General features: G+C 40.4%; 1 protein-coding gene across 1 annotated transcript; it reads left to right on the top strand.

Annotated features, from left to right (window-relative positions):
- Positions 1–8,006: 8,006 nt before the first annotated feature.
- LOC120783746 (kelch-like protein 38) lies at positions 8,007–10,916 on the top strand. Its single transcript, XM_040116934.1, has 4 exons — positions 8,007–9,226; positions 9,361–9,502; positions 9,649–9,754; positions 9,942–10,916. The coding sequence occupies exons 1-4, from the start codon at positions 8,007–8,009 to the stop codon at positions 10,229–10,231; spliced, it is 1,758 nt and encodes a 585-aa protein (XP_039972868.1). The 3' UTR covers positions 10,232–10,916.
- Positions 10,917–15,528: the final 4,612 nt, after the last annotated feature.

Here is a 15,528-nt window from a genome sequence, read left to right as displayed (position 1 = left end):
ATGTACTATGTAAACCTGTGTCTCAGTCCTCAGTTACACATTAAGAGGTCAGAAGAAGATAGACCAGAGTGCAGATGGGACAATACTGCAAATGTACTTCTATTGATACAGTTGACTGAGCTGACTACACTCAGTGAAATGATAAAAATTATTATTCCTCTTGCTTTTTATTCTATCAAACACTGACTGTGCTATGATCACAGTGCTGTTTGAGTACTGAATTTCAGCCAGTACATTAGCTGTAACAACAAGCAGCCATTCCAGGAAAGAGATACATGTGTCCAAAAAACAGATTTAGGGCTAAAAAGTGCTTTCACAAGTAGGATGCATACTTCATTCATTGGAATGTTTGTTCCAGCTATCAGTGTTTAGAAGACTAGCTTCTGGTGTTCCTTTTAAGTGAAGCCACACACAGGCATCGAATAGGTCTGGTTTGACAACACACTACCATCTTAGACAAGGTCAGAACAGTCTTTATCCCCAAGCTGCATTATCTGCCAATAAAGTACATTCCATTAAAGTGGACGGTGTTCAGAAATGTGAGGGAGGGCAGTGAGGGGGCGGAATGCATGGGGAGAGGAATGAGGAGGGAGAGGAGAGGTGTAACAGGTTTCCAGGAAGAGACAGTGAAAGAACGATAATGTGTTGAACCCAAGACTGAACCTGTAGGAAAAGATGGATGATACGAAGTGGAGAAGGAGGAGTTCAGTATAATAACAGAAGCTCAGTAAGATCAGAAATGGTAAACCTGGGCTGAGAGCTTGGCATTATGAGGTTTTCTTTCAGCAAAAATAAGGTTCTACCTCAGACAGTACTGTTCCCCTTATTACCACCAGTGAGGGGCCCTTGAGCAAAGCCGTTGATGATCATTGGCCTACAGATCTTATTGGGGATGCACTGGCTGCTTCCACCTGTGAGAGGGAAAAGCATGTTCCTAAAAAAGGGGGCATTTCTCTCAAACAAATCTCCCCAGAAGAAGAAAAGGGGAAACCTGCATTCACTGATTTTTTTTGGCCACTTAAGAAAAGCAGAAACAAGCTGTAAACAACATATGACATATTATCACCTTATACAATTGAAATGGCAAACTTTTTGCTAATTTACACATCAGGCAAATACGGAGCTACATTAGCGTTCATTTGGAGTCGTGTTTCTGGCTACTTGGCAACTGTTATTCCAATATTCACTATCCTTTTACCTCTCTTTTTGGTCTCCACCAACTCCTGAGAAAATATCTGGCTCATTGGCTACTAAGTGCTCCACTTTGTTCACTAGCTTGTTGTTAACTTTAGCTGTCAGCTATTTGTTACTAAGAAAATAGAATGCTGTGGGATTTTAGAGCTTTTTTCGCTGGAAATAGCTGCCTGCTGCGACTGGAAACAAAATTAGTGAGAGCCATGAATGAATCAAAGCAGTAAAGGCACAGATGATAAAACCAATACAATGAGCTTAAAGATGCTAAAATGCTCTGCAGGGCTGACGGTAACTGTAGAGACAATTCTACGTGGGCTCCTTACAATAGACCCTTTTACATTATACATAGTCATTTGATCCATTGTCAGTGTAAAAATATTGATTAGAGCAGCTTTGAAAAAAATAGTCCAATTCATACCTCAAACAGTTATGACAAAAACTGGGCACACCCTTGTAAAGATGGGTGCTATTTGTTCTTGCTTTCAAATTTTGTTTACCTTTCAAAGATGTGCACTAGACAGACTGGCTATAAAATAGTGTGTTTTGTTGTTGTTTGAATCACCAGCCCATACTAAATGGACTAAAAAACTACCATAGAGAACTGTATGACAAGATCCGGATAGACTCTCAAACAAACCCCTATAGGAATGTTAAATGATTTTAATTGAGGTCTGTTTGAGGGATGACCAAGCTGTTTCATGTTCTTGTGAATTTTTGCTTTGTGTTATCATGGACTCAATAACCCTCGCTGCACCTTAAAGCCACTCATTTCTCTTTTTTGAAACCTGACATTTCCACTGCCTGTCCCTGCCTCCACCTCTCCCTCTGTGTCCATCTGTTTCTATGTCTGTCTGCCTGTCGCCCAGAATACAGAGGGAGAAGACAGTCATAGAGGACTTCAAAGACATCATAATTTCACCTCCAGAAAACCCGCCAAAGTGTTTTTTTCTCTCCCTCCCCTCTCAATATATATATTTTTATCTTTCTCTCTCTCTATCTCTGTAGTGCTTTCCTCTCTGTGTGTCTGTCTCTTCATCTCCTCTGCCTTTGTATTTCTGCTGTCTTTCATGGCCTCTCTCTTTCTCTCTACATTTCCCTTGCTCCCTTTACTCCCTTTCCGTGCCTGCCCTCTGTCTTCTGTACCTCAGGTACACCTGGCTGGCTGCTGAGGGCTGACACTTTAAAGACATTGGCTTCAGCTTCTGTCGCTAGTGGAATATCAATGTCTACTGTACACACACACACACGCGCGCGCGCGCACGCACACGGTCATCCCTTCCTCCCACACATGTAGCAACATACAGTATAGCACACATGACGGCACACACATGTCCACAAACACCCCCTTCCATCCACACAGCACCCACTAACCCACAAAGAGTGGCTGACTCTATTACAGCAGACATAAAGGGAGGCTGTGTCTGCCATGTTGCGAGCAGGAACCTAGGGAGAGCTACAGTGGAAGGCACAATGAGTAAATACAAAGCATTTCCCCCTCGACCTCTACATTTTTTGTTGCTACAAAGCACCTTTTTTCTTTCGAAATAACATGTCCTGCATGTGTTGGTTACATCAGAAGAATTTTAAGCAGCTAACTGTAAGCCCTTTAAGACCTCATCCCTGCGTGTGCGTGTGTGTATGTACAGAAACACACTCTCAAACTTACCTTCCCACCACAAACCACCCTACCCCACTCTCTCTTGCTGTTTCTCTGTCTCTGTAGGTTACTCCTCAAACCTCCCTCTCCCCCCTGCGCTCTTTGTTGATTTACGCATGGATGTCTCTCCATCAAAGCTAGATTACTGCTCTCGGTGTTGCCTGGCGTGGATCACTTTGTGCCTGGGAATAATACCCCATGGCAGATTGACTCAAGAGGTTATCACATGATTCTCACTGTTTCAATTGTTTTGGCTGCCTTTGTCTGAATAAATGGCCATTTTAAATTTCACACCTTAAGTGCGTGTTTGCAGCAGTAAAAACCAGTTTGAGGATAACTGGCTGGATTAATAGCTTTTTTTCTTTCTTTGTATTTATAGAAAATGTTCTGTTGTGCTGGCCTAAAAATAGTAAAATAATAGAGAGACAGTTCTCATTTCATCAATTTATGCATCTGTTATGTTTACTCACTGACTGTGAGTTTAACCTTGATAGCTTCTTGGAAGCCACAAGGGACAAAGTCAGTTTTTTACCATTCTGAAATTTGCATAACGTTGGCCTGACACCTAGTGGATACAATAATGTGGGTCTAAAATGGGTATCGGCAAGACAGTGAAAATCGGATTGAGTTTCTAACCTCCATCTGCTTCTTAAACTCAACACTCCCAAATTTGATTCAGCAGCAATATGACATCAGAGCTGAAGTTTTCTTAAAAAGCTGTCTGTGCACTTCTACACCTGCACGTACATGATCGACACTCTGAATATTTCACTTAAGCTTAAGTTTAAAATGCAAATGTTAGTGTTGCAAATGCAAATGTGAGTATTGAACATGAATTGCAAGTGACCCCCCCCCCCCTGAAAAAAATGCTAGCCATAGCATTTATTCCGCTATGGCCATTAAGATACATTTAGACCCCTTAGTTTCCTCTTTATATATTGTCAGTAGTGGAGTCCACAATTCCTACACTGGATTCAAATGGCGTGCAAATACACAAGAGATTCATGGGAAGTAATGCATGCACGTAGTGGATGAAATTTGTTAAGATAGTGGCCAACAATTCATCCACTGCAAATAATTTGTGCACATGCATCACATAATGACAAAATCTGGAGTTGCTCAAGTTTCCCATCTTCTTCATCAACCAGAACTGAAATCATAAGGATTACAACTTTAAGTGCTTTAACTAATACAGCATTGATGGCTCAAAACCAAGTGTTTATAAAGCTTTTGACGTTGTATAACTAAGATAACAATCCATGTGTCAATCATTAACATTTTTTGATGAAAAAAAAAGTTGACAGCGAGCTTATTCAAGCGCAGAATCAGTGCCAAAGTGCCAGAGCAAGCTATCTAAACAGACATGACAAAGTGACAAATCAGCATACCTCAGACCAAGCCTGAGATTTATCAAAAAACGGGAAGAAATAGAAGAAACTTTCAATTGAGGGACAGTACCAACTGCCATTCTGAGTTGAACAGGAAAGACAGATGGGTCTCATGTGGCAGGATGAAGTGCTGGTGAGCACTATAATCTCAAAAAACATGGTTTGTCCATTGTATAACTTATTGGTTTTTAACTATTCCCTTATGGGCTGTGGAATAGCACAGAGCAGAACTGATACAAAGGGTCTCATTCAATTGCACATTGATTTTATTAAAAAAAAGGCCATAATTGATCAAACACAGATGAAAGATAATCATTATCTGGCTTATATAAGAATGAGTTCTCCCCTTTCCCCTCTTTATCGCCAACTGTATTTGATTTCTTTAGCACATGTATAATGAAACCTTTTAAATGATTTCAATACAAATCACATTTTAATGTCATATGAGAAGTAAAGAAAATAAGGGCTCCTTGTAAAAAAAAAAAAAAGTCCTGCGTTAAGTAGAGTACAATCAATTGAAGTCACATTCCATGTTGTTTCCAAATTGTATTTTATTAAACCAAGGAGAGCTGTCTGCCCTTCACACACACAGACACACACAGACACACACACACACACACACACACACACACACACACACACACACACACACACACACACACACACACACACACACACACACACACACACACACACACACACACACAATACTAATCAGTGAGATCTAAATCCCCTGGGTATAGGCTCTATTAGACCATGTGCTTATGAGAAGATAATCATTTGGTGATATGAAGACACAGCACCGGGTGGTGGGTGGCAACAGTAATGCGGCTGCATGAAAATGCTCTGCTGCAAACTGTGTGCCAAAGCTTTAACTTTTAATATAAGTTGTTGCCTTAGGGCTGACATTAATCAGTCCTTTTTGTCAAGGTGAAGGAACAGAGATAACAGACAATGTGCTTAACTTTAAAGGATGCAATCAGAGCTTTGAATGGGGGGAGGTTTAAAATGACACTGGGCAAACAAGTTGAGCTTTTGCCCTTGACTACACAGATCGATGAGATAATTTTAATGTCAGTACCATGCAAATAGGACAGTTGACATTTTGTTGCATGATTAAGTTAGTATTGTCCAGTCCCAGATCACAACTTATAACACTACAATTTAGCTGACCTGCTAATTGCATATTTTACTTTGAAGTAAACCCTGACCACACACTAAAAATTCAAGTTGAATTTGTACTGATGCAACCACTAGATGGTGCCGTTTAGTTACATGCTGCTGGCTATGTGAAAGCAGCTCTGTTTCTGTGGTGTCACACATGGGAAAATTGTGACCTCGGTTTTCAATATAACACTTACATTTCCAGTCTGCCTTGATGTACACCTCATTTTTTGAAAAATCTGTGCGCCTGACGCATGCCAGCGATGTCTATGCTTGATGCTTGTAATTTCTGCAGTGTAGCCCACAAACAACGAAATGTCAAATTATCCACATACTGTAGATGTGGACAGTTTGTCCACATTGCAAGCACGCGTAGTTTACGGTCTAATCTGCTGATTTTGTTGTGCAATCCACATTGAACTGCACTGTAGTGGTCTTGGTAGCTCAAGTAGCTATTTAAGTGAGATTTGCTGAGCTCTGTAAACAAGCCAGAGAACAAGAAAAACATGCCACATCTCCATCTGTGCCCACTGAAAAGGCATTCTAGTTTTGTTGTGCTTATGTACCCACACTTAAGAAAAAGCCCTGCAAGCTTTGATGCTTTGATTCTTCTCCAGCTTTAAGGAATGAGCAAACAATTACGGTATACTGCCACTTTGCGGGATGTATTCCATGAAAGCTGGTACTATAGTGAATAAGCTTCATCTGTTTCAGTGAGCATGAAACAAATGAGATGGAAATGAGCTTAACAAACACAAAGATAGGAAATGCAAGCATCTGTTGTTGATGCAGGCTACACTTAAATTACGATATTTCTCTATGCTTTAAGGATGAATACCATCTGTAAAAAAGAACCCAAAGACCTTTCACGGGGCATCACTTGTCCAGAGTGAAAGGCTGTGCATTTTTCCCCTTTAACCTAAGCCTCTTGGTAAATCTGAAAAATATTCACTGAGCTCATGATGGTTTATTTGTAATATCAATAGTTGTGGTCAGTATGTTTTAAATGTGGTTGCTCTTTTTCCTTGTATGCAGACTTCTTCGTATCTGTGTTTATTATGCTTCCACAGTAACCTAATCCTGTTTTTGTATGTCTGTGTGTCCCACGAGTCAGCCAGCACACTAAGCAGCCAACAAAATGAGTGTTATCAAGTATCAGTTCTGTTTTTACTGCTACAATCATGTGCCAGACAGAGATAAAGATAATGGATTGAATAGGAATGCAAGCTTTAGAGAAGAAGGGAGAGGTCTTGTGCAGGAGAAAGGAATGAAGTAAGAATATGACATTGGAGGAAGAGCGAAATAAATAAATACAGGGAAAGACAGAGATTAAGTGATGGAGTCAGACAGATACTAAGAAAGCGCTCTAACGTGTCACATGTGAGTGCAGTGGTGTTGCCAAAGACAGGCTCTATTTTTAGGGAAGGAATGTAGGGAATACACAGAGGCCTCGTGGAAAGAGACCATAACAACAAACAGTACGCAACATGCTCCTACAGAGAGACAGCCCCCTTTGGAACATACAGTCACACAGCATCGACACGAGAATAAAGAGGAAGAAAGTACAGGAAAATGTCAAGACATCATATTTTATGCTGAGATTTTGCTTCGAATACGGAGTGGGACTAACAGAAAACATATATATATAGAGAGAAGAGGAACAGGTAAGAAATGTATTCTAGTAAGGCTTCATGAGCCGCAGGCAGCATTGGTTTTGTCTGATGTTGGCAGGGCTGTGAATACATTTTAGGTAAATATAGATCACACATAAGCTTTACCTTGTTTTATACTTACCTGACATGCTGAGGTGCAATTTTAAAGTGTGTACAGTCTTCTGTTGAATTTGACATTTCCTGTTATGTTGAAAATGTACATTTTCCTTTTTTTTTTTTTTTGCACATTTTGCACTCATATCTATTGCAGGCAAAAGGGGGGGGCTACAGTCACATTCATCGAGTTTAAAATCAAAAATGAAAACCAAAAAAACATTTTTGATGCTCCACATAAGCACCACTGGTCCCATGAGAATAACTATTTCTGTCACAGAAGTGTCAATGTTATAGTTATGTGTTGAACAGGTTGTGAATTACTTGTATATCTGTAGACTAGATATTTGGACTGTGATTTACTGAGGGTTTACCACAAATATTTTCAGGCTAAATTTCTAATACATGGCACAAGACCATATTGAATCTAATATCATTAGCCTGGCAGCATGGTAATGTGTTTTAATCTTTGACTTGACTAAATGCACCCAATAGTTTCACTAGCCTTACGATCTTTATCAATTCCGAGGATTTCAAACAATAAGGGTAACAATCAGTTCCAATATGTCTTATGTATGAAAGTCGTGCGCTTTTCTCTTCTATTGCTGCACTATTTGTTATGCATTTATATAAGCAGAAAGGATGGAAATGATCTAAAATCTAATCCAGTTTTGGTAAACTAGATCCCAAATTAAAGTAGAGCTACTATTCACTCATTTGATGGTTGATAATCGTTATTTTACTATTAATATTTGACTGCTTATACAAGTTTTTCAAAATCAAAAAAACCTGAAAATCAGATCGTTTGACAATAACAACATGGTCTTGCTCCTCAGCATGGACCAGCCAACAGTCGAAGTCTTCCACTACAAAGATGAAGAGCAGTCCTCTCACCTGCTCCTGCAGCTGAACAGACTGAGACAGGAGAAAATCCTGACTGATGTGTTTCTGTGCTCAGATAACACAGAGATCCCATGCCACCGTAATGTCCTGGTCTCCAGCAGCCCTTACTTCAGAGCCATGTTCTGCAACAACTTCATGGAGAGACAGCAGACCAAGATTGACTTAAAGGGCATCACCTCAACCATTCTCGGTAATATCATTGACTATGTTTACACTGGACTCGTTATTATCAGCATGGATATTGTGCTGCCTCTGATGCAGGCAGCATCCATGTTACAATATGGCCGGCTTTTTGAGGCCTGTTCAAGTTTCCTTCAGGAGCAGCTGAGCCCAGGTAACTGTTTGAGCATGATAAGACTCTCTGAGATCATGAATTGTGACAGTTTGAGAGACAAGGCAAAGGAGATGGCTATGATGAGCTTCTCTGATGTGTCAGCATCGGAGGACCTGTGTGAGCTCTCCTTACAAGAGCTCATGGGATACCTGGAGGATGATAGTCTTTGTGCAGAGGAGGAGCAGGTCTTTGAGACACTTGTTGCCTGGATCCACCATGATCCTTTATCTAGGCGTGGTGCCATTAGCGACCTTTTCAAGAAAGTTCGCCTTCGTTACATCCACCCCACCTACCTTTTCCAATTCATAGCCAACGACCCTCTGATCCAGTCCTCCACCCTCTGCACAGAGCTCATTGAATCTGTGAGACGCCTCATGTTTTCTGTTGACACAAAATGCATTGGAGACACCGTGGTGGACTTGAAATCTCTCTGGGTGGCACCAAGGCGCTACACCTACCATGATATGCTGGTGGTGGTGGGAGGAAGAAAGAACAATGAGCAGACCTCGAGGGAGGCTCTAGTCTTTGATGAGAAGAGCCAGAAGTGGCAGTGGCTTGCCAAGCTGCCCATTCGTCTGTACAAGGCCTCTTATGTTGCCCTTCACAGCATCCTGTATGTTATCGGAGGCCTGACCACAAACACAAAGTACAGCCAAGTCATTACGACTGTCTACACCCTCTCCCTCAAGACCAACCAGTGGCGAATGGCAGAACCAATGCTGGAGCCACGCTTTGCCCACCAGAGTGTCTCCTACCTCCACTTCATCTTCGTCCTTGGTGGCCTTGGGCCTGACAGATGGGTGACAGACAGCATGGAGAGGTGAGATGACCCATAATTACTCTTAATCAAGAAATTCCCTCTGTAATAATCTTGATAGTGTACTATAACATAGAGTATAAATTATAAAACACACAAATGTGGCAAATAATATCACATCTCAATAATGCTATCAGGTACAACAGTATGTTCAACCAATGGGAGTCTATGGCACCCATGCCTGAGGCTGTGCTGCACCCAGCAGTGGCTGCTACTAACCAGAGGATCTACATGTTTGGAGGAGAAGATGCCATGCAGAACCCTGTCAGATTAATACAAGTAAGATATAATCTTCTGCAGTTACTAAGTGACTGTTTATGTTTTCATTTGATTGTGGCTTAATTGATTTGGCCATCCTTTCATTCTAATTCATTCATTCACTCAATCTATTTCCCTTCGCCCCTGCTCCCCCTCCCATTCTGTAGGTGTATCACATTGCCAGGAACATGTGGTCTAAGATGGAGAACAGAACAGTGAAGAATGTGTCTGCTCCAGCAGCCATTATGGATGACAAAATCTACATCATTGGAGGTAGTTGCAGTGATAACGACTTAAAACCTTGATGAGCAGCATCTTTGATAAGGACCATATTCTCTTTGCTGCAACTCAGCAGTATTGATTTTTTTTTCCTGATGAATCAGATTGTAGAATTACATCACTACATTGCGGTAGAGCCACACTCGCTTCCCCTCTCATATTAATTTCTCCCTTGTCACAGGATACACCAGGAGAATGATCGCATACGACACCAAGGCAAACCAATTCATCAAGTGTGCCAACCTGAAGGAGAGGAGGATGCACCATTCTGCAACTGTTGTCGATGGCAAACTCTACGTCACAGGTGGACGTTACATCAGTGGCAATGACATCATCGAGGACTCGGACAAATTCGAGTGTTATGACCCAAAGACAGACACTTGGACATCTAAGGGGACTCTGCCGTATAAAGTGTTTGACCACGGCTCCCTGACTCTGACGTGTGTCTCACAGACATGGGAAAAATCATAGCTGAGACAGAGAGGATGGGATTCATTGTTATGATTTATTTTTATTCAGTGTTTCATGTGTTTAGGGTGTAATTCAATTTTGAATTATATTAATTGGAAAACAATATATTTAAAAATAAAAGACAATCAAAAGTTAATCAAAAACTATTTATGCAAAAAAAATTACTTGTTTAAAAATGCCTGATAGATTAAAGCAAGAATACCTCACCCTACTGCAGGGTCACTCTTTAACCTGTCTGATTTCACAAATGGTGAAGTAGTTATTTTCAGCCTGCTCTAAATCATGAGATTCCACTTGTCATATTTGAATCCCAGGGCTGTGTACTGTTTGGTGCAAGTACGGTAAGGTTTGAACCGGCTGCTATGTCTTGTGAACTTTTGGATCATTGTCTGTTGCTTCAATGCAAAATGATGATGGAATTATTGTGATAACACTGTTGTCACTGATGACAACAGTGAGATGAAAAAAACCAAAAGCATAGAAATTTGTTAAAAATGTAGCTAGCTCATATCATATGATGGCAATAATGCACAGCATAGTTGTGCAACATCATATATATCTACTGTATATTGAAATAATAACTGGCTTTTCTAATGACGCTGTGATTAAAAGAATAGCCTCAATAAATCAGTATTTAGTAAAAGTCAAATTTACCTTTTTAAATTGTGTTTTTTGATATTTTTGTACTGTTTTTTTCAGGTAATAAAATGTCACTCTCTAAATGGGGCCTCTCTTCATCATTCTATCTGGACAGTATATCTTAACAGTTCTCGGTCAGTTGAGTGTGAATGCAACCTGAGCAGCACATGTGTCCTGTATGTCTCATCATGTGTCTGTTTTTATCCACTCACACTCCTGTCCACACAGGACCACTACATGCCCAGACAGGTTCCTGGCAATGCCACATGGGGGAACCCAGAAGATAATGTAGAAATGGTATCCTTTTACAAAGAGCAGCCTTTAATATTATCCTGTAGGAACATTTTGAAATTATTTTGGTCCACCTGTTGCAGGTGAAATTAAAGCCAAAACAGTCTAAGTTGGCTAGCAAGAGTTTTTATGTTTCTGTTCATATGGAAAGCACATGGAGGTGCAAAGGAAAAGGGGATACAGATGCTGTAAGGACATCATAGCCTGATATAGCTGTCTGATTAGCCAGCAGAACAGGATCTCAGTAGTGATTTATTTGATTTAAGTGTTCTTGGAAGCACAATTAGTACTTTTGGGATTTCCTCAAAAATGACAGATAATCTATTATACCACCTCTTTTGAAATGGTTCCTCAGAGTAAGGATCAGCAACAGCTCAATTGATTACATAATTTCATTCATCAATGACTTTCAGAAACCGATGTCAGCCGTTTCATGTGACAACATAATGTGACCAGGAGGTATTACACAGGAATCTATGTGCATTTCTTTGAAACCAGAAGTCACTGGGTCAGATGTTTTAGTCACTAACTGCCAGCGAATGGAGTCCAGAGGACAGTGGGTGGAGTGGGCGAGAAAAGGTTGGGGACTGGAAAAACTACAGTGTATAGGTGATCAGATGTTATTTTAAGAAACAAACAAGAGTGCAAATGTTACACCACGTGAGGCATGTGGCCCTAACGGTTGCTGTGCAAGCTGGCAGATGTGAGAGACGACTAAACAGAGCGAGAAACTGATGAGCAGGGTTTCACAACAGAGAATCTGAGAGAGTGATGAAACTCATCCAAGAGGAACAGCAACAGGTGTATTTGTGTGTGACTGTTTGCAAATGTGACAGTGAGTGTGTGTTTGTCATTAAGGTTTTTGGAGGGTTGAGCAGGACTGACCAGCTGTCACGGCTAGTCACAACATCACAACAAAAACAGGAATGATGGACAGAGGAGAAAGGCAGAGAGAGATTATTCACTATTGACCTTTTAACTAGTTTTAATTTGATGCCTCGTGCACATGACACGAAAATATAAACATACATATTGGGACAGATTTATCTTTTGGAAATATGTAGGTATTGTATATTGATACTCATTGTTTATGTCGTTTTCAACAGGACAAGAGTCCACAGCCATGTTAGCAGTTCTGTGACACTATACTTATCACAACAGTGCATTGAGCTAAATGCTAATGTCAGGCTGACATGCTCACTATGACAATGCTAACACACTGGTGATTAGCAGGTATAATGGTCACCATTTTAGTTAACATGTCAGCATGCTAACATTTACTACTCAGAGATAAACACAAAGTACAGGTGAGGCTGATTGGAAGTCAACGGATCCCCAAAATCATTAGGATACATCTTCATGGGAATGTGAATATCTACACAAAATTTTGTGGCAATCCATTAAGTAGCTATTAAGTAGATATTTCAATTGATAAGTAAAAACTTGGACTTGCTGGTAGTGGTAGGTATAAAGTCAGAGAATCACAAAAGTCAGTAGGATTCACCCTCAGGTGACCATGAATGTCTGCACAAAATCCATCCAATAGTGGGATGGATTTTGTAATAGTTTCTGTCTGGACCAAAGTGGTCAAATTAACTGTCCAACAGACCAACTTTGCCTCCCTAGATCCATGTGGTTAGATTAGCTAAAAACTATAATTCTTTCTTTTTTTCGTTAGTCTAGGAGCTGTGTAAACTACTTTACCTACATACAAGCTACACTCACACCAAACAGAGCACATCTCTGATTTAGCGTTGTGATTCAGTAAATAACCAAAACTCCTTAGAGCCTTAGGTCATAGCTTCCTTCTCAGTTAGTCAGTCACCAACTGACCAAACACTTGGTGGGACTTTCCATGTCATCCTGTAGTTTGGCCTTCCTCTAGAAATAGATTTAACTAGATTTCAGGGACTCACAACACCATACAAATTACCATATACCTCCTGCAGTTCACACAATATTACATTTTTAGTCTCTAAGTTCCACTTTTTACACACACCACTGAGGCTGTCCGTAATTACTGACATGGGGAACTGTTGAAATACTTCAGTGTGGGTCAGTTCTGCAATGGCAGCTATTGTAAGCCATGATCAATACTCCTAGTCAGAGTGCATCTGCCCAATGGTCTCTCATATATTCTCATATGACGTCTTGTTGACAGATTTTAACATGTTGCTGTGTGCAGAGCTCTTTGACCTTTTGACCTTTTGTTTATGTTGCATTCAGACATGAAGCCACAGATGCACCTGTTTCAAAAGCTTCAGCAACTCAGGACCTGTAATGAGCAATGGCTTAATGTTTTAGTGAAAACCAGACTGAAATAAGCGTTTTTCTGACTTGTTCATTCTTTGTGAATGTCACAAAAAGGGTAACTAAATGAATTTAAGAAATGAAGGAAAGTAATCACACAAAAAAAACCACATCAGCTGCATCAGCAACCCTGGTCATGCTACACTCACAGGTTGTGCCCCAACACAAGCAGTAAATGAGCAGAAACCCTGGCCTACTGGTTCTTGGAAGAAGTGTACACTCGTTGTGCACCATGTGCTGCTGCTGACATGTTTTGCAGATTGCACAGTATGTCATAAATTATGAGGGCCCTGAGAAACCCCTCTCTCTCTTTCTCCTTCCTCTCACTGCCGCAATGCAGACAGATATGTAAGCATATACTCATTCACTCGCATGGATATAGATACACACACATGCATACCCACTGCTTTGGTATTATACTGAGAATACACAAAGTGTTTGTGTTTGCTGCAGGATTTTTGTGAAGTGAACTTAAGCCCTTTACATATCAACGATCAACCTGGGATGTGCTTTAAATGACAGCACTTCCTCATTGATCCCTTTGTTATCATTCTTACTGTTTGCTGATTACAAAACCAATATACAACTCCTCCTGACCTTCCACTACAATGGACATGACAACATTTAGCTTTTCAACAAGCTTCCAATACAATGCCACCCCAACACTCAGGACACACATGCACTTGCACACTCCGACACAATCCACAATACAACCCGATACTCTGGAGGAATCCAAAGGACCAGGATTTATATTTATATTACCAGGAGTGACTCAGAATTAGGGGACTTTACAGCCGTGAGGAAACATGTTTTTTTTCCTTCATATTTACAGTCACATAAAGCCAGTACTGATAAGCTTGAGCAAAACACTTCCTGAACGGTAATGATTTTTATCAGCATCAATTCATTTGCCATTAAAAACTGTAGTGAGATGCAGTATTGTTATAGTCCAGAGGTTTTGAAATTGTGGGGTCCTGAGTGGGGCCTGTAGCAAAGTTCACAGTAGGCATTCACATTTCACAGTTTCACATTCTTGGATGAGAGTGTATAGGGATGTGCCCAACAATGATCGTTACTCATCACTGAATCCCAGACACAGCCAGTGGTGAAAGTATTCAGATCCTTTACTCAAGTGAAAGTAGCAATACCACAATGTAAAAATATTTATACAAATAAAATTCATGCATTCAATATTCCAACTGCATTAAAGTGCATGCATCTTTAGCAGCTAAATCTATTAAGTTTAGTTAGTGGGACTTTGCTTCAGGGGTTCTCTTGGCTTGCTTGGTTTGGTTGTGGGACAAGTTACAACTTTATCATTCTTATCAGCATACTGTACGTAACTTTGCACAATTCGAACCTGAACAGGTCTAATCAGCCACATAACTCAAAACACCTGCGTGAGGATACAGGGCCTTTAGTCTATAATAGTACATCATCTTTTATAAGTTGGTCATACATTTTTGGCCAGAAACTTTTTATGAAATGAAATTTCTTGTTGGAAAGTTAATCAATCAACAACTAAGAAGCGTAAAATAACCACAAAGATTCACAAAATTACAACAGAAAAACTCAAATGACTACAGACAGATACAAAAGAACCACAAAGAGATGCAGGGTGAGTTCAAAGAGACGCAAAACGACTACAAAGGGACAAAAAAACGGCACCAAGAGATGCAAAACAAGTGACCTTTTGGGTTTCCTTGACTCTGTGGGTCTTGCTCTTACTGCATGTTGGAGAGGGGGGGGCTTTTACATGTCTGTGCCATGAGGCTGTTGTCTGATAATCCTTCCATGTCTACAGCTCTTAAATAAATGTAGTGAAGTAAAAAGTACAATATTTCCCTCTGAAATGTAGTGGAGAATTCGTACAAAGTACCGTGAACTGGAAATACTCAAGTAAATTACAAGTACCTGAAAATGGAGTACAGTACTTGGGTAAATGTACTTTCCAGCACTGGTCATAGACCAGAGACGGTTACATAATTGCCTCCCATGCCGTTTAACATTTAAAAACATGCTTTCCTAAAGGGGTTCATCCTGTCAAAATCCTTCAG

This window comes from Xiphias gladius, chromosome 22 (assembly GCF_016859285.1).
Source record: "Xiphias gladius isolate SHS-SW01 ecotype Sanya breed wild chromosome 22, ASM1685928v1, whole genome shotgun sequence".
In the NCBI taxonomy this organism is placed as follows: domain Eukaryota; kingdom Metazoa; phylum Chordata; class Actinopteri; order Istiophoriformes; family Xiphiidae; genus Xiphias; species Xiphias gladius.
Note: the sequence above shows the minus strand (reverse complement) of the source record. Positions and strands in the feature narration are given on the sequence as shown.